The sequence below is a fragment of the Alligator sinensis genome, unplaced genomic scaffold (genome assembly GCF_000455745.1).
Source record: "Alligator sinensis unplaced genomic scaffold, ASM45574v1 scaffold692_1, whole genome shotgun sequence".
NCBI classification, from domain to species: Eukaryota; Metazoa; Chordata; order Crocodylia; family Alligatoridae; genus Alligator; species Alligator sinensis.
In genome coordinates, this window is record NW_005842238.1 from 1,682,797 (window position 1) to 1,707,914 (window position 25,118).

The 25,118-nt window shown below is 44.6% G+C and overlaps 2 protein-coding genes across 2 annotated transcripts in view; one reads left to right on the top strand and one right to left on the bottom strand.

Annotated features, from left to right (window-relative positions):
- PRKAB1 (protein kinase AMP-activated non-catalytic subunit beta 1) overlaps positions 1–5,208 on the top strand; it is a 10,893-nt gene extending 5,685 nt beyond the window's left edge. The window contains exons 4-8 of the mRNA XM_006027372.3: positions 536–629; positions 950–1,064; positions 2,281–2,414; positions 2,904–2,972; positions 3,064–5,208. Coding sequence (XP_006027434.2) covers positions 536–629; positions 950–1,064; positions 2,281–2,414; positions 2,904–2,972; positions 3,064–3,141 — 490 coding nt within the window. The 3' untranslated portion in view covers positions 3,142–5,208. The remainder of the gene's footprint in view (positions 1–535; positions 630–949; positions 1,065–2,280; positions 2,415–2,903; positions 2,973–3,063) is intronic.
- Positions 5,209–12,712: 7,504 nt separating this feature from the next.
- Positions 12,713–25,118, bottom strand: part of CIT (citron rho-interacting serine/threonine kinase) — a 112,306-nt gene continuing 99,900 nt past the window's right edge. The window contains exons 41-47 of the mRNA XM_025208571.1: positions 24,569–24,677; positions 24,295–24,423; positions 21,244–21,324; positions 20,552–20,630; positions 20,258–20,437; positions 17,107–17,440; positions 12,713–16,893 (exon numbers count right to left, since the gene is read on the bottom strand). Coding sequence (XP_025064356.1) covers positions 16,870–16,893; positions 17,107–17,440; positions 20,258–20,437; positions 20,552–20,630; positions 21,244–21,324; positions 24,295–24,423; positions 24,569–24,677 — 936 coding nt within the window. The 3' untranslated portion in view covers positions 12,713–16,869. The remainder of the gene's footprint in view (positions 16,894–17,106; positions 17,441–20,257; positions 20,438–20,551; positions 20,631–21,243; positions 21,325–24,294; positions 24,424–24,568; positions 24,678–25,118) is intronic.

A 25,118-nucleotide genomic window follows, 5' to 3' on the forward strand; every position in this document is an offset into this window, starting at 1 on the left:
ATCAAACTGCCTATGTTCAAAGTGGCTTTTCCAGGGCATAGTTTAGTTGCCACACTCATCTTCCATTTGCTTGTTTGTTTAACAAAACAGACTTGTTGGTAGAAAATACTGAAAGGCAGGAGCGAACTGATCTTATATGGGAACTTCTGGTTGTTGGGACAAAGCTAGCAGATACATGTTAGTCTGAATAACAGAAAGAATGAGTGTGCAAAACCCCAGCATTACCCCTTGGCCAGGGGAAGGATTCTTTGGTGCTGAGCATTATTGTGAAACATCTTGAGTGTTGAATCAAAAGAGCTGGTGCTAATCTGTCACCACAGTCATTAACTCTAGCTTGTTTCTGTGCGTCTAAATGACGGCATTTGTTTGCCTGACAGGTATTAAATAGGCAATTGTTGTACTCAGTAACTCTCTTAAAGAATGCAAGGGTTTCAAGAGGTGCAAGTGACTTTATATTGTGATAAATGAAGTGGAAATGTAGATGGACAGACTTTTGAGAATAAGGGTTTAACTGTTTGCCTGTCATCAACTGCAGCCACAATAACTTTGTAGCAATCCTGGACCTGCCTGAAGGAGAGCACCAGTATAAGTTCTATGTGGATGGTCAGTGGACTCACGATCCCTCAGAGGTAACATTTTCCATGATTCTGTGTACTTAAAATATGATTCATAGACAAGAACAGGAGAAATTAATTGGTTTCTGTTCCCACCTGACAGAAAGGGCCTTTGCTAACAATAGTGATGGATTGTTTCAACAAGCTCAGGCAGTCAGTGTTTTTACCAGCTGGTCTAGGTAACTGTCAATCTGAAGGCTATTGGTATCACATCCAGCAACATTAACAAGAGGCTAAACAATAAGTTGATGATGAGGATTGTGTGATATTGGTTTAAATCATAGAATATTAATAAGCCTGCACATTTTCTGTTTTATCTACTTGTTTCTTTCCAGCCAGTAGTCACCAGCCAGCTTGGTACTGTTAACAACATCATTCAGGTGAAGAAAACCGATTTTGAAGTATTTGATGCTTTGATGGTGGACTCCCAAAAGAGTTCGGATGTTTCTGGTATGAATCACCTTGTAATTTTTTATATCCTGCCTTTGAATTCGTGCAAAAGTTTCCTGGTTTTGAGTTAAGGCTTCGAAGTGGATGAATCTCTCCTACCTAAATCTGTTGCATACATATAGAGTTCAAATAATCTAAAAAGAGTGGGAATAGTGCTTGGTTCAGATCCCATCTGGATCAGCACTAAGTCCCTGTCTGATCACAGTTCATTGGTCTATGAAGTGGATCAATACTACCTGACACTGAAACCATTGTTGCCAGCCTTGGTGGACAGGGTTTCATTGGCTTTATTACTTTGGGAGTTAATGTGTCCTTGCGTAACCGAAGATATTCTCATCTGATATGAGTGACTTTTCCATAAGTATTGTCCTATAAAACTACACAGCAAGAGGCAAAACAAATGAACTTTAGGGTCAGCTTGTCCACTCTGTATCAACATTGAGAGTAGCTTGATTGCATCCACTCAGTAGGGACTTAGGAGGATGGCAGAATCAGCATCTTCCTTCTAGAAAGCCCTTTCTACTGACTTGAAGCAGAGACAGAAACACACACAAAGCCAGTCTGGGCCACATCTACCTGAAAGAGCTTTTTGTTGGGGTAGATTGTGGGATCATTCAAGTTAGTGATGTGAAGAGAGGTGATGACAAGAATGTCTGTTTGTATACCAGTGCTGCAGCAGACTTCTACAGTTCCTCAAACATCCTCTATTCTCTTCATTTGCGCAGACATGCAACTCTGATTCCCACGCCTCTCAGCACTGCAGTTAGGGTGGTTTGCACTTCCTTCTGCACATGAAGGAATTCCTTAGAAGTAATCATTCCAGGGTTTACCAGGACTGCAAAAAAAACAATGTAAAGGAAGTCTCTCTTGGCATTTAGTCCTAAACACGCCAGAAAAATGTTAGGCAAAGACATCAAAAAACCTCAGGGGTGAGCCAGCAACCTTGAAACTTTGCCTGTCCATGCTTCATGCGCAGGTCTGATTTAGATTACTTTAGGTGTTTAACATGAGGAAGGTTTACATGTCTTCAGATTCTGTGTCCAAATTTTGAAATAGTCTCTTTCGTATTTTTATCAGCTAATGCTGTTCTCATGCTTGTGCACTGCTGGCTTCTACCAGCCATGTGTTCTTTAGATGAAAACTGCTGCTGGGACTTAGTGGACTTATAATAAAGAACAGAATATTCAAAGTCAAATGTTCAACTTCTTCCTGACAGAGCTGTCAAGTTCACCCCCTGGGCCCTACCACCAGGATCCCTACATTTGTAAGCCAGAGGAACGCTTCAAATCTCCACCTATTCTTCCACCACACCTGTTGCAGGTCATCCTGAATAAGGACACTGGTATATCTGTGAGTAAGCCAATCTTCTTTGGATGAGGTGTCCAAGAAATGCACTGGACTGCTTGTAACAATCCCAAACTTGGAAGTGTACCCCAGTAGGCAGGATTTCTATCAAAAGCCAGAATGATCTGTTTGTAGTAATCTTCTTTCCACCAGATAGTGTCAAAAAGCTATTGTATGGAAACTCTAATGGGTTAGGCTGGTGTTAAGGGAGAATGCATAGTTTTGCCTTAGTTCCCTGAAACTTAAGATACAACCTCCCCCACTCCCTCCTCAAAACTGGAAGAACAGTGACAGTTTGACTCTCCATGAATCCTAATTTCTATACTGCAGAACTATTAGAACTTACTGAAAAACAGCAAGCCCGGTCATAACCTCCTTTCTGCCTCTGGTCCAACACTAACACAAGAAAATTTTCCATAGAAATTTGACAGAAGAAAGGTTTGAGGGGTTATCTGTTAGACAACAGGTGGTAACTCCTCCTCCTGTGCTTTTCAGTGTGATCCAGCTTTACTTCCTGAGCCCAATCACGTTATGCTGAACCACCTCTATGCACTTTCTATCAAGGTAAAGTTGGGTGTGGGGAGACTTCCCATTTCTGCCAGTTGCACTCAGCCCAGGGTTTCACCATGCTGCCTTTTTTTTCATTCTTCCTCAGGATGGCGTGATGGTACTTAGCGCTACCCACCGTTACAAGAAAAAATACGTCACTACATTGCTGTACAAGCCCATATGAATAACCCTGCAGCTAGTGGACAGGTGTGCTGGGCCAATGAAGTGCCAGAAGGAACAAATTCTTCTCCAAATACAAACATATGCATGTGCTGTGTTATAGCAAACAAATTTTCATACAATTTTAAAGATTTCACACTTCTTTTATATTTGCCTTGTTTTCCCAGTCCCACCTGGAAGCTTTCAGTCAAGGCAGCTCAGCTGGGACCACACTGCTGGCCAGTGGCACTGCCATGTTGTCAGCTTGGTATAAATTGACTTGGGATTTACCAGTGAAATTGTGAGGGATAGCAACAACTTGAGTGTCCCTCAACAGTAATGTGGGCCATAGAAAATACATATTCTAGGAAGCACAGGATTCTTGCTGATCCTAAGCTGAATTTTTCATTCAGCCAAGAAAAGCCAAATGATGGCTAGGATCCGAGCTCCAGAGTGTCCCTCTCTGCTGGCTTGGACAAGTATGAAAAATGGTGTTCTTTCTGTTAAACCACTCCAAGCAAAGCGGGGTGCAACCATCGCACACTGTTTTTCAGCAGGCTGGGTTCAATAAGCTTCCTCATGCAAAGAACACTGTAGTATTATTTCTCTTAGGAGAACTGAGAATTCATTTTCCCCAGTGGAATTTCTGATAAAGACAGTTTTTTTTAATTGCTGGGTTTTGTGCGGACCATATAACGCGTCCTGCAATAATCTGTTCTAGTAACAGATATCTAATTCTGTTGCTGATGAGGACTTCCCTGCAACTGGGTTAGGTTGCTGACTCACTTGATTTTAGTTTAAGGATTAATTCTTTAGGGACCTACCAAAATAAAAGTGGCAGATGGGTAATTGCGCTGGCCACCATTATTGTGGGCTTATCACAGCAAGCCCCCTCTGCCTCTGATGGTCTAAGGGGCTGCAGTGGCCCTGCCCCTGGACACTGATAGGCTGATAGGGCTGCCTTTTTTACGGCCCTGCCCCTTCCACTGATTGACGGAGTGGGCTGGTTTTCATGTGGCCTCACCCTCACCACTGATTGGCAGAAAGGTATGGGGCTGCATGAAAGGCAGCCCTCTTGGCTAATCAGCAGTGGAGGGAGGACAGGGTGGCTACCATCTTGGCTGCTCCCCTTTGCCAGTAGTTTCTCCACCCACTTTCCCCACTGTGGAGCCAGCTTCTTATTTTTAAAAAGTCCTTATTTTTTCTACAATTCCATGGAAAATCATGGAAACTGCCATTTTTTGCAGTTTCCATGAAAATCATTAAATTGCAATTTGAGTAGGTCCTTACTAGATCTTCAGCAGCAGCTCTTGTCACACTGGTTTTTAGGCGAGTTCAAGTTATTGTAAAAACTATAGTAAATAGCACTGGGGGCCAAACTGATGTAAGCAGCTGCAGTTCCCTAAGCACCAGTGGCACTGCACCAACTTGCATCAAAAGCTCAGTTGGCCCCAACTCCTTACTTGTAGTTGACTCTGCCAATATAAATCCATGTGGCTTGTGTAGCCAGGGCTACAACATCTATATGACTCCTTGCTTTATTTATATATATTTTTACATGAACACTGTTCTCACCAAAGGTGCTAGGTTGCCTCTATTAGAGATTATCTAGTTGATCCCAAAACAAATGCAGCATGGACAATGCAAAATTGCCTGCCATTGTGCCTCAGGCCTGACCTGAAGGGACCAGTGCAGGGGGCTAGTTCATTCTCCCTGCTGTCCATTTCTTGGTGCTTGTGAGTGCCAGTGAGTGTGCCAATTGAGACATCAGCCCATGTCCTACTACAGAGGAATGCACACTGTAAATATCACCAGGTAGCTGATCAGGTGGTGACTTAAGTCACAAGCAACCATGATTTGAATGTGAACAAGTTACTGACGGAAGGCTTCTTACCAATCGTCTGAACCATTCAGTTGCCTTGTTGAAATATTTTGAGTAGCCCAGTAGATCTGGGTTCACTTCTATGGTTTTCGTTTTAAAACAGTCTTTCTCCATTGTCTACTGTGGATAGCACTTGACATTCTGAAATTCCTTTCACTTTGTTTTACCCTCTTCAGAAATGAGTTAGAAATAAAAGCATTTTCAGGAAAAGTAGCTAATGTGGTTTGGGTTTTGTTCCATCTTCTTGTCCTGCTGACCTAGACCATAAGGCATTTTTCTCCATTGTTACATGCTTAAAATTCTGTTTTTAAAATAAGCTCTGATACCTGTCCACCCATTGCAAACTGGTAGAGTTTTTTTATAAAGGTAGAGCACAAAAGTAGCCGTGTTGTGTTCTGTGTTGTGTACTGACCGCAAAGGTTATCTTAAGTCTGTTCACAGTTGATAAAATCTCAGGCAGCACAGGCACAGTTCCTGAGATGGGAGCACACTGTTCATCCTTATACCATTCACTTGCATGTGCTGTAATATGTGAGCATGGGGCAGTAGAACAGCTAGGTTCAGTCCCAGTATAGCAGAACTTGGTATTAGTAATTGGCTCCAGAGTGTCCTTTGGCTGGATCCCACAGCATATTCATTTGGTTTGGGTCATGTTTGGTCATATTGGGGTAATTAAAGGCTGCCATTAGTGGAAGGGCTTTCCATTACCAAAAATGTCAAGTTGTGACTGGAGCATCAGCTTGATTACATTTTAGATGTGGTGGGTTGGTTTGGGTTTTTTTTAAGTTCTTGCCCAAACCCCTCAAGTCTGAAAATACAGTAAACAGTTAGTTCACCTATGGGATAACTCATCACTATGGTTTAATTTAATTTGCAACCAAGGAGCCAGCGAACAGGGTAAGCAGTTTGCAGGCAGCTTGCTGGGGGCAACAGGAGAAAGTGGAAGAGAAGCTAGGCACCAGATCCTGCCCAGGGAAGGTAAGTGATCCAGAGCTGCATTTGGCTTGCTGAGTGTGTGTCTGGTGGGGTGTGTGTGTTTGGGGAGTGTGCTCTGAGAAGGGAGTATTGCTGGCTGAGTGACTGCTGCTTGCTAAGTGATTGCCGTATGGGCCTGACAGAAGCCCTAATGAAGGGATGGAGCCAGTTCAGGACCAGCAGGGTATAAAAGAGCGACCGAGGAGCCAGCAAATGGTAAGCAGTTTACAAGTCAGTTTGCCTGCCTGCCCCCCACGACCCGCCCATTTTGAGGGGAGAGCTTTCCAGTTTGGTGTGAGGAAGCAGGAAAGAAGGAATCTTGGGGCTAAGGAGCAGTATACAGGCCAGGTTCCAGGCAAGTTTGCTAGGGAAGGTGTGCTTGGAAGAAGGGCAGTAAGAGAAGGCAGAGTAAGAGACCAAGGGAAATGGCTGGAGGATATCGCAGTGCTGGAGCCACTGCCTCTGCTTGCACCTGTGAAGTTTCTGTCCAGGCAGGACCGCTCACTGACAAGGCGTCCACCCAGGTCCAAGTTTGGCGCTGTGAGGGACTGCGGCTTGCAGGTTCCTTCCAACGATGGCCAGGTTGGAGAGTGCCTCCTGGTGGTATGTCTCAGGGAAGAGGCAAGAGAGTTACAGGAGGAGGTGGTGAGGCTCTGAAGCATCCTCCTTCATGAGTTCGATTCGATGCTGGAGGAGATCTCTGGGACTGCAGAGCAAAAACTTCCAGAGGTGGCATTAGAGGAGAGAGAGGACATGGGCACCCAGGAGGGTGGAAACTGAAAGCTTGTGACCTGGCAGCAAGCAGAAATGTTCATCTTCACCTGCAGCAGTTCATCTAGAGAAAAGATATGCAGCCCTAGAAACTGAGAGAGAGGAGCACTTTCCATTGGTGGAGGAAGACAAGCCAAGCCTCACCAAGGTGGGAAGGATCATGACAACTGCCACCAAGAAGTGACAGGTGTTGGAAGTTGGAGACTTACTTCTGCAGGGGATGGAGGGAGCCATCTGCTGACCTGTCCTGTTGTCTTGGGAAGTCTGCTGCTTGCCCACAGCCTGGATCCAAGATGTCACAAAGGGTTTACTGAGACTTACCCAGCCCTCTGACAACTATCCCATGCTGCTCATCCATGTGGGTACCAATGATACCACCAGAGAAGGCAATGAATGGATCGAAAGTGACTACAAGGCTTGGTGCAAGGGTGAAGGGGTCTGGGGCTCAGGTCATAATTTCTTCAATCCTTCCAGTCAAGGGAAAGGGCCTGGGCAGGAATGGGTACATCCTGCAAAACAATACCTGACTGCACAGGTGGTGTTGCCAGCAGGGCTTTGGCTGGCTTCTTTGTCCATAGGATATTATTCAAAAAAGAAGGATTGCTGGGAAGAGCAAGATCCACCTGACAAAGAGAGGGAAGAGCATCTTTGCAGGCAGGCTCACTAACCTAGTGAGGAGGGCTTTAAACTAGGTTCACCGGGGGATGGAGACCAAAGCCCTGAGGTAAGGGGAAGCAGGAGACTAGGTGGAAGGGGCAACTGGGGAGGTGCTCTCATACTTCCCAAAAAATCAGGGAAATTAACTAGTTACCTCAGGTATCTGTGCACAAATGCACAGAGCCTGGGAAACGAGCAGGAAGAACTGGAAGTCCTTTGCACAGTCACGGAACTGAACTATGACATGATCAGAATAACAGACGTGGTGGGAGCTCGCATGACTGGAGCACTGTCATGGATGACTACAAACTGTTCAGGAAGGACAGGCAGGGGGAAGAGGAGTTGCACTTTATGTAAAGGAGCCATATGATTGTCCAGAGCTTCCATCTGAAATTGGAGAGGCCTGTTGAAAGTCTCTGGGTTAAAGTTAGAGGGGAGAACAACAAGGGTGATGATGTGCTGTGGGTCTGCTATAGACCACCAGACCAGGAAGAAGTGGTAGATGAGGCTTTCTTCAAATAGCTAGCAGAAGTTTCACAATCACAAGCCCTGGTTCTCATGGGGGACTTCAGTCACCTTGACATCTGCTGAGACAGCAATACAGAAGTGTGCAGGCAATCCAGGAAGTTTTTGGAGAGTGTTGGGGACAAATTCCTGGTACAAATACTACAGCGGCCAACTAGGGACCATGCTCTCGACCTGCAGCTCACAAACCGGGAAGAATTGGTGGGGAATGCAGTAGTGGATGGCAACTTGGGCAGCAGTGTGGGCCCCTTACTGAATGGGGGAGGCAACCCTGTGACAGAGGAGGCAGAAAAGGCTGAAGTGCTCAATGCCTTGTTTGCTTGCCTTCACAGGCAAAGGTCAGCTCCCAGATTACTGCACCAGGCAGCACAGTTTGGGGAGGAGATGAGCAGCCAACAGTGGCATGGCAACGTGGGTTCCCTCCATCCCCTGCAGTGGCAAAAGAACAGATTAGGGACTAAGCTGGACATATACAAGTCTATGGGAGCAGATGGGATGCACCCGAGGGTGCTGAGGGAGTTGGCTGATGTGAACACAGAGCCACTGGACATCATCTTTGAAAACTCATGCCAATCAGGAATGGTCCCGGATGACTGGAAAAGGGCAAACATAGTGCCCATGTTTAAGAAAGGGAGAAAGGAGGATCCAAGGAACTACAGACCAGTCAGCCTCACCTCAGTCCCTAAAAAAATCAAGCAGCAGATCCTCAAGGAATCCATTTCTAAGCACTTGGAGAAGAAGGTGATTAGGAACAGTTGGCATGGGTTCACCAAGGGCAAGGCATTTCTGACCAACCTGATTGCTTTCTATGATGAGGTGACTGACTCTGGATGTGGAGACCAGTGGATGTGATATAGCTTGATTTTACCAAGGCTTTTGATAGGGTCTCCCACAACTTTCTTGCAGGCAAACTAAGGAAGTATGGGCTGTGTAAGGTGAATAGAAAACCGGCTGCAGCATCAGGCTCAGCGGGTAGTAATCAATGGCACAATGTCTAGTTGGCAGCTGGTATCAGGCGGAGTGCCCCAGGGGCTGGTCCTGGGGCTGGTTTTGTTCAATATCTTCATCAATGACCCAGAAGAAAGCATAGAGTGCACCCTCAGCAAGTTTGCAGATGATGCCAAGCTGTGGGAGTAGTAGATATGAAGGGTAGAGCTAGGATTCAGAGTGACCTGGGCAAATTGGAGGATTGGGCCAAAAGGAATCTCATGAGGTTCAACAAGGACAAGTGCAAAGTCCTGCACTTAGGACAGAGCAATCCCATGCACCAGTACGGACTGGGGGTTACAATGGACATACGCTGAATATGAGCCAAGTGTGCCCTTGTTGCCAAGAAGGCTAACACCATACTGGGCTGCACTGGTAGGTGTGTTGCCAGCAAGTCGAGGGAAGTGATTATTCCCCTCTGTTCAGCACTGATGAGGCCACCTCTGGAGTACTGTGTTCAACTTTGTCCCCCCCACTACAAAAAGGATGTGGGCAAATTTGAGTCCAGCTGTGGTGAGGGGGCTGGGGGATGTGACTTCTCAGAAGAGGCTGAGGGAACTGGGTTTATTTAGTCCGAAGAAGAGAAGACTGAGAGGGGGTTTAATAGCAGCCTTCAACTACCTGAAGGGAGGTTCCAAAGAGGACTGAGCTAGACTGTTTTCAGTAGAGGTGCACCAATACATTTGTCCAGTATAAGCACAGATATAAAGAAAATGGATTGTACAGGAAATGGGCCTGATTTGGCCGATAAATGCCCATGTATGCGCACAGCTGCAGCGCAGCACGTAGGCAGTGAGGAGCACAGCCTGGCAGTTTGGAGAGCTGTGTGCAGCTGGTAAGTCTGTTGTGGTGGAAAAGGATGGGGGAGGGGCATGCAGGGGCAAATCAACTCCCCCTGCGGTGAGGGAGCGGAGCAGGGGCAGGCACTGTGGGTCCTGCTGCTGTGCACACCCTGGGACGGCATGGGGGGATGCCCCCAGATCTATGCGGGCGGAGGCTGCAGCTGTGTGCTGGGGCCAGGGCTGTGCTGGGCTCTTCCCAGTGTATGGGGGCTGCACTCGGGGCAGGGGGCACTGGCGCTGGGAGGGGACTACGGGGGGCTACGGTGAAATTTGGGGTGGGTGCAGCCCTCCTTGTAACTCCTCTCCCAGTGCCACTGCCACCCACCCCGAGCACAGCCCCCACACGCCAGGAAGAGCCCGGTGCAGCCCCAGGCTGCACCTGCAGCCTGTGCAGATCCAGGGCACGCCACCCCCTCCATGCTCTGTCGGACTGCATGCAGTCGTGGGAGTTGGTCCCCACACCCCCCCCGACAAGTTACAGCTCCATCCCACGCCCTGCCCTACCCCAGCTGGGCAGCACCTTCCCCTGCCCCACTCCCTCCTTCACCACATGACCTGCCCCCCAACACCCCTTCTTCCCTTCCCCCTCCCCATCCACCACAACGGACTTACCAGCTGCACGCAGCTGTATCAGATCGGTATCAGCCAATATGCCTCCTTAAAAATCAGCTATTGGTATTGGCCCCCAAAATCTCTATCAGTGCACTCCTAGTTCTCAGTGGTGGCAGATGACAGAACAAGGCGCAATGGTCTCAAGTTGCAGCAATGGAAGTTCGGGTTAGATATTTCTCACTAGGAGGGTAGTCAAGCACTGGAACAGGCTACCCAGAGCTGTGGTGGAAGCTCCATCCTTGGAGGTTTTCCAGACCCAGATAGATCAAGCTTTGGCTGGGGTGATCTATCTGGGGACGGTCCAGCTTTGAGCAGGGATTTGGACTAGATGACCTCTAGAGTTTCTTTCCAAGCCTAATTTTTCATGATTCTATTAGTTCTCCATTGCTCTGCTTCTCTGGCAGTGCATCTCTATCCCGTCCCTATTATCAACTCCTCATAATTATCCAGTAGTGACTGATTTCCCTTTATTGGCTTTCCCCTTGGAGTAGGAAATTTAACCAGTTTACTGAAATAAGGTACCAAAAGCTACCTTGCTCTTGGATACCAGTTCCACTTTTTGTTTTGGGTCTGCACCATAGCTCCTCACTATCCCAGAGAAACTGCTTAACCCCTCTCGGAGATACCTGGGTATCTTGATAGTAAACTGCCTTACTAGTGTGTTAACATTTTGTTGTCAAAAAGCTACACAGAATTCAGTGGTGGAGGGTGACATGAATGTAGAACGCACATTGCACAGCTCTCCTTTAGTTTCCTGAAACTCACGGTATTTATGGAATAAGCAGGTCCCACTTGCTCTAGCTAATTGGTTCACTTGTCTTGAGCTTTCTAGCAGTGCTGCAGCTGGGAGAGCCTATAGTAGATGAGCATAAACATTCTCCTAGGGAACCTTTTTGGGTATGTGGGCTTGTTTTTCTTTACTGTGTAGGTTGCATCATTGAAATGCATAATTTCCCACTAGTACCCTCTCCCAAGTGCATCAGTACTACAGTTATGCCTGTTGCTGTGGGTCCAGAATTGGTCTGTACAGCTTTTCTTGGTGGTGTCCAAAACACACTGAAGTGAGGGGAGCAACACTGCTGCCGAATGGAAAACTCATGATATAATCTGAACTCAGGCGTAGAGCCACAAAGGGATTTTGGCACTGTTTGGTGTCGAGGTCTAAATCTAGATCTTTAACCTTAGAACACTTAAAATCTGCAGGAATTAGATCTGCAGGTGACTCTACAAGCTAAGTTGGGGATGGGATACTCTCACTCCAGCTTGTGGAAACTATTCCATTTCAAATATTCAGTGCAGATTCATTGGGACAATTTATTTTGTGAAGGCACAGTTGCTGCCACTGCAATGTGTGTAGGGCTCAGTTCATGAGGAATGCCTCAGGTTTGTGGATTTCTCCAAGGTCAGGCAGCAGCCAAGCTGGGAGTTTCAGGACTGTAAGTATGTTTGGACTTAAATACCATGCTCAGAGAGAGTAAAGCTCTCCTTTGTTTGAGGACTTGCCCAAATTACAGGGATAGTTAGTCATACACCCACTTTTAAAAGAAAGTATATTAAGCAATGGTTGCACTGCTGCCTGACAACAGCATTTATTCATATAATCTTAAGCCTTTCCTCAAGTCCTCTTCTTTTTTTTTTCTTCTTGTGTTCAGGGGGAGTGTGTAGTGCCCTGGGAATTAGTGCTATCATTCCACAGCCATGGCAGTAAACAAACCATCTCTTCCCTGTCCCCTTCCCCCCGACAAGCATAATACTCTGTGTAGCTAAACTCTGCACTGAAAGGCAGCCCTTTACCCCAGATAAAAATGTATGATGAAATAGTATAACACTGGCTGGTGATGCAGCCCAGTTGCTGAGGGATGTTCAGGGGGCAGAGATAACTGTACATTGTTAATTTTGATTATTTAAAAATTCTTCTTTTGGGGAAAATAAAAGGTTTCTGGAGCAAGCTACTGAAAAGTCTGGCTTTTAGTCATAACCAAGTAGCCAGCCATTAGTCAACTGTGGTGGGCATCCTTTTTTCTCATCCCTTTCACTGTTCCGGTCTTGGTAGCTGTAGTGCCATTGTCACTATCTGTGCTGTCTTGCAAGTGCTCTGATTATTTGTATTCAAGAAGCCAGCTGTATTTGCTGAACAGCAGACTCTGCTTTGTTCCAGACCTAGTAATTAAGCACTACAAATAGAGCATCAGCTATACACACTACAATTAGTCCCATGTTTTGTACTGAGACTTACAAATAGAGCCCGAAGGTTTAATGCCTTCACAGCTGAACTGCAAAAAGGTTTGAGGCAGAGTTAAGACATTGCTCTGTTATATATGGAAACGAAGGGGTTCTGGGCCCATGCAAAATTCAGCTCTTGTCCAGGGACTCTAAACCGGTGTCTCCCCCAGCTCAGCTGCAGGACAATGCTATTAAACTGTCAGTACAGGTCAGTCATTCTATCCACCAAACAGGTGAAATGCAAAACGCCCAAAATCTAGTGTATGCTTTATATAGGCAAGACTTGTCTTTGACAAGCAAATGACAATACCTGCACCAACTCATAAGGCATAATGAAAGAGATCATACTGCACAGCATTCCAGTAGTACTGGGTGCACTCTAACAGAACAGGAGGTTTGATTCAAACTCATCTTAAGCATTGAAGCTGTACACTGAGGAGTGATTCACACTTTATTTGACAACATGCTGTGTTCTTTAGTTTTGACCTTTTGGAAAGCAACAGCACTACCTGAAATGTCACTCAGGGAATGTGCTGCACGCATGACTACTCCAACCACGCACAAAAGTTCCAAAACATCACAGCAACCAGGTGTTTAACTACAAAAAACCCACAAGTGTCCTGCCAAATTCAGTCCTTGTTAAAGAATTGGATTCTATTTAATATGGGGTTTTGTACCACCCCAGTGCCATGAGTAATGTAATTAATCCACCAGATGTTTGTTCTCTCCTTTGAGGGGAGAAGCCAGGGAGGCCTTGCTTTGGTGGGTTTTCTTCTGTTAGTTTCCTACACTAGGTGAATGAATCGGGTTAATCGCATTCTGTTCAGTTACTGGAAGAATGAAATTCCTCCAAAGACCAAAGCTGGGTGAAGAGTTGGATTTATTAGCTGCTACTTTATATTCTCCCACCCACAGCTCACAATCTGTACTGTTATGTTTATTTTTGGCTGTTGCTAGGAGGCTACAGTTTTAGGTAGATGCACAGCTCCTTGTTACATTCACTTCGGGACAATAACCTTAGTCTATTTGAATAAACCCATGACAGTGTAGCCACTGCAAAATAAAGTTTTCGTTGCCCCCAGTTATTTTCAGCAGTAAGGTGGGTTAATGAGCCAGTGAGAATTTGTGCAGTGTTCTTGATAATCAAAAGGCTTAGTAAATATTTTACTTCACCAGTTTCTGGATTATTTTAGTTTTACAATTCTGATCATGCATCATAGGACTGAAACAATGACTTTTAAATAAGTATTCTGTGTGCACATTAAAATAGAAATAAAGGAACATTTAACAAGTCAGCATTTCATCATATACATCAGATAGTAGGCACAATAGATAAATCAAGCAGTTTGGTTTGATGTAGAGCATTTCCATGAAAAATGTCATGTAGACCAAAATGTAACAGTAGCTATTAGTAACCCTCCCCCACACCCTCCAACAAAAACCTTTATTGGGGGCGGTTATATGCACAAAACCAAAAACACTGATCTGTAGGAGGACAAATTAAGTTACTGTAGGCAGCAGTGCATATTAAAAACTCTTCCTGTGAAAGAATACTTCAGACCCTGTAAAAATTGGTTTTGTTAAAAATAGATGTATTTACATTTTAAGTCTGATCTAGAGAGTTTTCCCACCAGGTGTAAATTAAGATGTACAGTAACTTGGCAGATTGAGTACAATCTGAATTATATTTGTTGGTCTTTAAAAAATTGCAGCTCTTAGGCATTACAGCACCAGACTATTAAAATGGTGGGATGAATGAACTAACTCTGTTCCCTTTGCTATTGGTACATTGCCAGGATAGCTCCAGAACCCATCATCAGATTATGTTGTTGGTAATTAAAAGTGCTTTCCTGGCTCAAAAATCTGAGAGTTGTTTACCAGGGGCCAGATTCTTCTTCCAGATACTCACATGCCTCTCTACCAATGTCAGTGGGTGGGTATCTGAGGGCAGAATTCAGCTCAAGGTGTTTGCAGCTGACTGCTGCTATAGTAAATGAAAAAAAAAAAGGTAAATCCCACCTCTCAGTTCACATCAACATGCTTTAACTTTCTGAAGTCACTTATGCTACTTGCTCAGGGTACTAAAAGGCTGAATATTCTTAAGGTTAGCTCTTTGGTAAGCTTATACTCCTATAGATAATATAGCTCCTACTGCTGGCTGCTCTGTTAGGATGGCTTAGTGGTATTTTACATGGAAGGAAACGTTCATTTCACCATGCCGGTCAATATTATTTGTTTTATTTGGTTATTGTTCAACAACAAAGTTCAATACTTTCCCGGTGGAGCTTGAACTGATCCTCTGGTTCCCTTGCTTGTCGATAATAAAAGATAATGAAGAAAAAAAATCCTGCACTTTTTGATACCTAAAACCTCATTAATGCTAACAAGCTTTCAATTGCAATTTGATGGTACAATATTTCTTCATGGGCTCTGGGAGGATTAAGCTGAGGCCCCTCCAGCATCTGAAGATGGCTGTCCACAACCACCATTAAAACAAAAAAGCTAGTGTTGAAAAATGCACAGTTTACAATAAAAAAGTAGAAACTGATTCAATTCCCTTTTGTTACGAATATAAAGTTTCTTGTAAATATTTACAGTCCTTTGAGCTATTTCTATAGCAGGAAGCATTTCACAAACAAGACACAAGGTATACACTTTCAGGACTCGACAAGCCCATATCTCAGGTCATGAAGATTTTCCGTGAGATGCAAAGATTTAAAGACTGATCTCAGTGACCTTTCAAAATACTCAGACCAGGAGACAAAAGTTTCAGCAAGTTTCCTGCCAAATCATCTGGTCTAAAATAACCCAACAGACAAGAGAACAGAATACAATATCCATGAAACTCGCCAAAGGACACTGACAAGGCATTTGTGTTTTATGGGGGTCTAGAACAGGTTAGCACTGGCTGGCAAGGGACAAGCGGAAGATATAGAACTTGGCCAAAGGGAAAATTGGATGCAGTTTTGCTCTTTTCCATTTATAGAGAACATGGTTGTTCACTAAGAATGTTGCCAAAGCAGACTGAATGGTCAAAACCTGCCTTGAAAATCATTTGCTCTCTGCCTTAATTATAAGGGATAAAATTCATGGCAAAGGAGAATATGAAGCAATAAATGGCTTGCTTCAAAGAAAAAAAAAAAAAAAGAAAACGTGAGATGTTGGGTAATTGCAAAAGCTGTTTATTGCAAGTATCCTCTAGTGCCATGGCTCCTACTTCTTATGGTACGACAAGATACAGCCCCCAAACAGGCAAGAAGGATTTTGCTTTGAGTTGACAATTGTGTACTGCTGCTTTCATGCTTTCTTGGTGGTAGAGCCAAACTGGCCACTGTCCTGGGGAGATGACTGTAGGGATTGTGATACAATTTCTGAATGGGATGGTGTTTAATATTGAGAAGGCAAGAAGCAGCAACAGTGATTCTTGTCGTATAATAAGGATTGCAACTTTTCTTTGCCAAATTCCCCAGTAAATAATGGCAATTATTTTGCAGCATACTCTAAAGGCTTCAATTAATTTACAGGTGAGGTACAATACAATACTTAGCAAAGCAACCTAAAAGGAGAGAGCGGCCAGAGTGATGGTGCAGCAGCATGCAGTGAACTGCCATGCAGAGGACCTGGATAAAGAGTCTTACACCCCAGTATGTTGGAAAGAATGCACTTTGTCTTTGGACATGGGGACAGTGACTAATCAGTCAGGGGATCTCCCTTTCCCTGTCAATCAGCTGAACACAGAGCTGCATTGGGGCAGTTGTGGTAAGAGTTTTGGAAAGTGACAGGTGAACAAACTGATCTGGATTAATTCTCTGCAGTTCAGCAGAGAATACCCAGTCTCAGTGTCTTTTAAACACCAGTCACTGTGGCCTTCCAGTTTACAAGGCCATCAAGAATTCCAGTACCTTTGTTTTTTTCCAAACTATGATTTATTATCTGGTAAATGGTGCTAACCACATTAAAGACTTGGGGTGGGATCCTCATCCCATTGGATTTTCTTGATGAACTGGTATGGACTAAAGCTAAGTACAAAAAGTTCATGAACTGCTTGAAAGAGTAACAGTAGTACAAAGTGCAAAAATATGACTGCAGGAAGGTGCAGGGAAATAAACTGAGATGCAGACAATCCTTGAAAGCATCATGTGTCTCCTGACATGGAGCCAGTTCTGGCCCAATAATGCTGTTTAGATGACTGGGCAGAAGTATGGAGCGCATATACTCAGTACATTTCCTTTGTTTTTCCTGCAGATCAAGATGAGGAGTAAATTTGTCTAGCTGAGACTTATACTGAAGACTGGTCCCAGACCTAGTAGGGAAATAAAATGACAGTTACAGAAGACGTGACAATCAGGTTTTCCACGTTGAGATTTGCTACGACTGAATGTGTATTTGAAAGTGGGGTAGGACCACAGTTCTTTTCCCAGATAATTGGCTTTTCATGGTGTACACAGCTCCCCCACCCTTTGATAAAGTGAGATGCTTTCCAGTGACAAGGAGCTGTCAAGGGCTCCCAGCTTACCTTGTTAACTTGTGAGAGTGGTGTTCTTGCACCTCCCACAGGCATGCGTCCCCTGCTGCTCTCCTCAAACAACCTCCCAGGGGACCTTTCCCTGCGGGTGCTCAGAAGTCTGCCTGGAGATTTCTCCCTCTCCAGCGGTCGCCCAGGAGACTTGTCCCTGCGCAGCTCTGTCCTTCCCTCTCGGTACCGATGTGGTGTGCTTGGTTCTCGAGGGTGGCTTGGTCCTTCTGGTGGTCCTGGGCTTGATGCTACCCGCTTGGTTATGTGCTCATTATATGTGGGGGGACCTCTTTTATTAGGGCTACTGTCATTCAAAAATAATGGACGTGGACAGCTGAGCGACAAAAACCTTAAAGTTACATTTCCATTAAGAGCATAGCCACCCCAGTCCCCTCTCCTCTCCCCCAACGTTCCCACAAGAGGGTTCCATCTAGTGAAGACTGCAAATGCTTCCCTGTAATTTTAGGACAGACATACACTGTGGGCACACAATAGCACCACCCCAAAGATCTGTTACCAACTACTAGGCCTGTGCAAAGCAGCTAGTATTCACTTTGGATTCGGCCAATTAGGGGGACAGTGATTCGATTCGATGATTCGAATCACTGTCCTGAACCAATTCGGCCGAATCACCCAGGCCAGGCCCATCCCTCACCCCTCTCCCAGCCCAGCAATGGCTGCCCCACCCGCCCCAGTTCTCGGCACTTGGGGGAAAAACCCCCACTCACCAGGTGCTGCTGGGCGGGGGGAAGCTCCCTGTTGCCCCAAAAAACCCCAAAAAAAGAGAAAAAACCCTGGACTCACCGTTCCTGCCAGCAGGAAGCAATCCCCAATACCCCGTGCCACATGGGGAGCTCTTCCACGAGCCCCCACAAAGCCCTGAGGCCACTGCAGGAGCGGTGAGTCCTGCTGTTTTTCCTCAGGTTTTTTTTCCCTTAAAGGGCCAGAGCTGGGGCGGGCAGGCAGGGAAGCCATGGGGGGGCTGGGACAGCAGGGATGGGGGCTCATGCAGAGCCCCCCTTGGAGCAGCAGGGATCACCCCCCCTGCCCAGTGGGACCCGGTGAATTGGGACTTTTTTTTATCCCCCCCTACTTACCAGCTCTGAGTCCGGCTGCAGCTCCCTCCTGCAGTGGGCAGGGACTGTCTGAATCATAGAAGCTCTCCGAATCTTTTCCGAAGATTCGGAGAGCTTTGAATTGATTCGGATCTTTTAACTGGTCTCCTGATTTGATTCAGATTCGGAGATTCGGCCGCTGAATCGGGCTGAATCTCCTCTGAATCGAATCAGCACCTGAAGCTTCGCACAGCCCAACCAAATACTATACACAGGAGTCAACTGGCTGAGCGGCCATGATTAAGAATGGCATAGTCTTTTTGTATCATTTTCTCTTTAACGTGAAGTCCTGAAGAGGCTGAAATGACCATTAATGGAGAAGAAACTAGTTGGTGTGGCTGAAAGAAGGTTATAACCTCCAGTAATCAACTGTTACAAACCAATGTTTATGTTTGCTAAAATATTGCCACACAAACCTCTGCATCAAGACATTTCATGACTTCAGAAGGCTCTGGTAAATAAGGCATTCCAACTGAAGGAATAATGAAAGCTTAGCACAAATCAAGGCTCCACAGAACACCTACAAGAACTACTTTTTTTTTTTTTTTTTTTTTAGGAATACAACAGTCACTTTTGCCTATATAAAAGAACATTAAACATTAGTTTATCCCTTCTCATATATAAGATTTTAAAGGGACAGCAAAATTTATGAGATACTGAAATAAACATCTGATTACATTTGGTGTGGGTGACTAGCTTACGTTGCTTATAGGAAACATTGTTCTCTTTCCAAGTGCTCACTGTTAGTCACAATAAATACTTATCTGCCCAATTTGTCTTTCCTGTGTTGCACAGACCAAGATCTTATCACCTTATGGCAGCATCACCATAGTCCCCTACATTATTACTTTCAGCCTCATACAGCATTCGGGGATTTTGTTTTTAAAAAACATTTTAGCAACCCATGGTTTATTTTTATGTGAACATTTGTCTCTCCAGTCACAGCCGCAGTAAAGCAACACTTCTACCCCAATCTTCTACTTCCAGCCCCAGCTGTTGGATCTTAGGAATAATACCATGGCTATGGACAACTAGTTTCATTGATTCTAAAATATTTGATTTAGAAAATCTATGTTTAAAAATCAAAATGTTGTTGTTGCCTGTATATTTATCTGCAACAGAACATTTATATAGTTTTTACAAACATAGTAGGAGGGCAAAAGTCTCATGATTTCATGTGGCAAGAATTCATCCCTAATTCATCCAGTCTAATTGGACTGGTTGAAGATTCCTGAGCAACTGACTATCCCCGTTTCTGTAAAGAGGATTATTGTTTTTGACAGCAACACAGAAGCCCTTCTCAAGTTACTGATCAGCATAACCTAACCATAGAAATGGAAATCAGCATAACCCAGCCATGTACTGGTGCTAGAGGCAAACAATTTTTGTGGCAATGTTTGTGGCAAATAATTTCTGAAAGGGGTAAAAAGTGCAACATTTTCCTCTTTTTGACAACTGTTGCTATCTGAAAGCGGATGCAAAAACCATGCCATGCAAGCCCTACCCCAGGACAGATCATCTATGGTTAGAACACCTGGAAAGATTATGCCCTTGAAAAAATTTGGTTTGGATTTAGTAGTCAAAACAATTTCAGTAAGATTTATAACAACACTGAAGTACACAAGATTCCTGAACACTTGCAACCACAAGCATTGCTTCCTAGGCATGTAGAAACATCCAGAAATTTTTGAACAATAACACTGTCCAGATTATAAGACTTTTTATCTTGAAGGCATTTGTGAAGGAAGTTACCTAGGTATGGCCCAGGAAGCTCAGCTTTTCTAAGGGGAGGTCCTAGCATTCTAGCTTTAACCAGTAGAACTGTTGTATCTACTGGTTAAAGCCAGTACTGATCTCTGATGCTACTGATCTCTGTAGCATTTTTAGATGCTCCTGAGAGAAGCTGACCTTTACCCAACAAGACTGAAGCAGGGCTCTCAACACAATAATCCTGAAAAAAGCAGTCTTGATGTAATGCTGCAGGCATGGCAGACAAGAAAGAGGCAGGGCAGGAACACAGCATGTTGACTTCATACCTGCGTGTAGCAGAAGTTCCTCTGTGATGTTCATTGTTGGACTCCTTTACTAGATTTCCCTTACAGCAAATCACCCTTAATTTGTCCTGGTAGGATGAGGCCAAGTAAATAGCTCCAGATGAAATTGCTGGCCCCAGATACCGAGGATTAGGGATCTCCAAATGGGCTCGTGCAGGAGTGCTGAGTGAAGGGGAGGAAAAATATCAGTATGATCTGGTTATTGTCCATGGTTCTTAGAAGCCTACCACAACTGCATATGGACATGCTGTTCAAAGTGCTGAGCAGATAACTTACCCTAGAGAAGCACGTGCCTGAATCTCAATCACTTCAAGGGAATTGAAATGGGTCACAAACAGATAGGGTTCTCTATAGGCTGCAGCACCACCACAGTCACAGAAAAAACACAGCACAAAGAATCTACATTAGCACAAATTTGTTAGGAAACTCGCATTGTGAACACGACAGCTTCCTGCCCTCCTACAGCCCATGGTTTGCTTTGTAGCTCCTACAGCCCATGGTTTGCTTTCCTTCGCTTTGTAGCTCTCTGTTTCTATAGCATTATGGCAGGCAGAATGTCACACAGAAGGGATTAAAGAGTAGACTGAACTGAACAAAGGCCCTAAGGTTTCATTCTGATATGATAGATTCTTGAGTACTTCACAGACTTCCCAGCATCATTAAAAATGACACTGGCCCATTTAGTCACTGTCAGTGGGAACACCAACCAAATGCATCAATTTGGTTTAATCTTCCTCTATTTCTTTACACTTCAGAAGGTTTGCTATGTTTCCCGAGGCTTATAATTATCTGTTACCACAGGAAAAATTACACTAATTCTAAGAGAGTTAGAAAAACACTGAATCAGAAGCCCGCCCTTACCACCAGGATGCCTCCCCGTTATCACAGCGCCTACGATACTGAACATTCCAGAACAATGGAAATGGGCAAAACCAGCACAATTCTAGTGAGTGTTGCTCTATACCTACCAAAAGCCAAAGGCAAGCGACTCCATTTCAGGTCATCTGTCCGACTGCGTCTTCCATAGGAATCCACAAAGACACCAAATTCTGCCAAGAATCAATGTCACATGTTTGCAGCATTTACTTACTTTTTTTTTTTTTTGCAAAGAGTAGTTTGAAAAAAACAAAGCCAGAAATAAAAGCATATCCAAAGGAAAACCCTATGCAAGCCTCTAAAAAAGGAAAGGCTTATTCTGAGCTGTAAGCACAAATTTCTTATGAACAAAATCATGCCAAACTTGATCTCTTTCAACAGAGTAACTACTTGGGTGGATGAAGGGAGTGCAGGGAGCAGCAACCTATGTCCCATGACCAGATCTGGCCTGCTTAGAGATTGGATCCAGCCCATTTTACCAGTGGCGAGCTGAAACCTTATTGCAGCCTAGCTGTGGGATGCAGCCCAAATTCCACATTCTATCTACATTTTACTAAAGGCCAGCTAATCCTGCTGCTCCATGTAATCCCAATCCTGGCTCCGTGCACAGGGCTGCTCTCTCCCCCAACACCACAGCTTCAGCTCACTCTGAAAAACTAAGCAAGAAATAATTTAAAGGAGGCTGTTGGGGGAGGGAGCAAGAGATCAGCCCCTCCCAGCAGTAACAACTGGGCACAGCAAGGGATGGGCAGCCCACAGTGCCAGCTGAGTCACAAACAAGTAAAAGGTTGCCACTCCTACGTTAGACAAAACTGCTGCGGGGGGGGTATAGACAACTGACTCAATAGCCACAAGCAAAGAATGGCAGGAGGTTTTAAGTGGAGTCTGACAAGGGTCTGTCCTGCACCCAGTGCTGTTCAGTGTGTTTGTTAGCTATGTGGATGCAGGAACAGAGAGCTTCTTGAGAAAATATGCAGAGGGTAAACCAGGGAAGGACTAAACACGCTGGAGAATGGGAGCACAAGTCACAAGAATCTTGACATATCGGAAAGCTGGGCTGGGGTTAACAGGGTGAAGTTCAATGCTGACAAATGCACGGAACTACACCTTGGGAAGAATAATAAAAAATACAATACAAAATGGGTGACACCTAGCTGGATGGCAGCTCCATGGAGAAAGATCTAGGAGTCTTGATCATAGATACAATGAGTCTGCAGTGTGACGCAGCTGCACAAAAGCCAAATACAATTTTGGGCTGCATCTATAGGAACATCAGATACAATACATGGGAGGTGATACTGCCTCTTTCACAGCGCTGGTCAGGCCTCATCTAGAGTACTCCACATTTTAAAAAGGACATGGAGAACTTAGAGAGGGTCTAGTGATAGGCAACAAAATGATAAATGGTTTGGAAGGCAAGCCATAGGAGGAGACATTGAAGGAAACAGGCATGTTCAGCTTGCAGAAAAGAGACTGGAGAAGGGACATGTTCGCAGTCTTAGTCTTCAAATATCTGAAGGGCTGCCATAAAGAAGAGCACTTTATCCCTCTCACTGCAGAGAACACAATGCAATCCAATGTCTTGAACTTGCAGCAAAGTAGGTTTAGATTAGATATCAAGAAATTTCTTCACTGTTTGAACTGCGAGGCAGTGGAACTGACTGCCTAGGAAGCTGTGGAATCTCTATCATGGGAGGTGTTCAAGAAGAGACTGGATAAGCACTGGTCAGGGATGAACTAAAAGTAGCTATACCTATGATATACTATGGGCATTTCCTATTCTTCTGGGCTTTGCTGAATGCCACATGGGGCCAGGAAGGAATGTTTTTTTCACCTCCTATTGCTACAGGTGCCAGGGTTTTTCTCCACCTTCCCCAGAAGCGTTGGTTGTTGGCTGCAGCCAAGGCTAGGAATTTTGACCGGGATGTGCCATGTCTCCTGCCCAGACTTAAACCCAGAGGTTCCTGGTCAGACAATTTTGCCCCTCCACTCAGGTTTAGGGTCAGAAAGCAATTTTACCGCCTAGTCAGACTGGTAAGGACTTTAGGGGGTTTTGCTTGCCTCTTTTGAGGAGGGTGTGACATTTCATTGCATCTCTTGAGCATATTTTTAACAACTTTTGCAGCAGCAGGACACTGACCACCACTGTCCCCTTGCCTTATCTGCGGCAGGTTAGGATGCTATGCCTTGTAGCTGTATGACAGGGCTGATTTTGTAGCTTTAATAATAAGTTAACAAGGATTTGCATGGGATGGTTTCGATAGGGATGAGTCTCCCACAGGTTCCTTCCAGCTCTATTTTTCTGTGATGCTATGATTCTATGAAAAGGCCACTTTTCCTTTTCAGCTGCTATAGCCTCCAGAATAACTGACAGTGCAATTTGCAAATATTACTGGACTTAGGGATAATTTCAATACCGAAGCTGTTAGAACTTGAGTTCTCCTTACACTAATTAAGGTAAAGCTGTTACTTCTTATCCTGCTAGGAACCCAGCAACCATAAATGGCTGGAAGACATATGCTAGTCACAAAAGTGTGCCTGCTGCCCAAAGAGGCTCTTACTGCAAGTTGCAGAAGAATTACTGTTGTCATGGCTAAAGGTGCCTTGTGAATTTTTGGGATATCAATCTAAAGGCTCAACAAAAACAATTACATAAAGAAATGGCTTACAACCTTTCCTTTCTCTGCAGAAAAAGTAAAGCAATCTGTTCCTATGGAAGCTAATCAGAACAGTTCATCAACTATTTACACTAGACATACGTTGAAGGGATAACATTACAATCCCTCAGCATCTCTCATAGATATTTAGCAGCAGCAACTGACCAATAGGCACAGAGAATTGAACATAACCTGGAAGAGATCTGACCAAAGCATGTCAGCTGACTGAATCAGAAGGCTGCCATTTTAGTTTCAATATCCTGTACATCTTACTATGAAGACCAGCTACTGTTTGCTAAGCATTCTCTGGTGCTTTTAGAACTCACCATTGTCAGCAGTTAAGATTATCAAATGTTTTGGATACTGTGCATCATTCAGGTGATTCAAATGCCTAGGTTCCCCAAACCACAGTTCCTAGGTATCTCCTGATAAATCTTGTACAAAAATAAAATGGCAGGTTAGTCCAACAGCTTACCATAGACTTACCATGGAAACAAAGCAAATATTCCTCCCTCTGCCCTGTGGGGTTCACCTGTATGATACTGATTGGAAAACTGTTGGTGGAAGCAGCAAATACAGCAGAGGCTAAGGAGTGGTCATTCTTATCCAGAAACTCTGGAAGAGGGTGAAGTGAGAGACCAATGTCAGCACCAGCTTGTCTGTAAACTAATATCTCTAGCTCCCACTCAACTAGACATGTATTTGGCCCCAAACACATTTACAGTTCTGTTTAGTGTGCGTGACAAGAAGCAACTCTTACCCTCCAGTGTATACTGCTTCATCTCAATTTCATAGAACTTGTTGGTTCCAATGACAATACTGTAACTGGTCAAATGGATACAGCTGCACGGCTCTGAAGTTTCAATTTCCTGGAAGAGAAGGGCAAGTTATAGGTCAACATTAATTCCCCTATATTGCTCTTATGTATTTTTCTGAGTTCTAATACAATACATCCTTAGATATTCAAATCTCTTTAGAAATCAACTGCCAAAGCTGCTCAGATAAGTGAAGCCACAGGATCTTGTGAGGAATCAATACATGCTAATACATGATACATGATATAAAACTGCACCTAACTTAGTAGGGGTGAACTGATAAAGATTTTTTTTGTCTGATACCAATGACCAATTATTAGCCAGCCACATTGGTCAATACCGATTCTATAGCTGATTTACAGGAATGCAGCCTGGCAGCTTGGAGAGCAGCAGCCAGCCAGGAAGTCTATGGGGGGTGGGAAGGGCAGGTCGAGGCCCCCATGGTGAGGGAGGGAGTGGGGCAGGGGCAGGTGCTGCCCAGCCAGGGCAGGACAT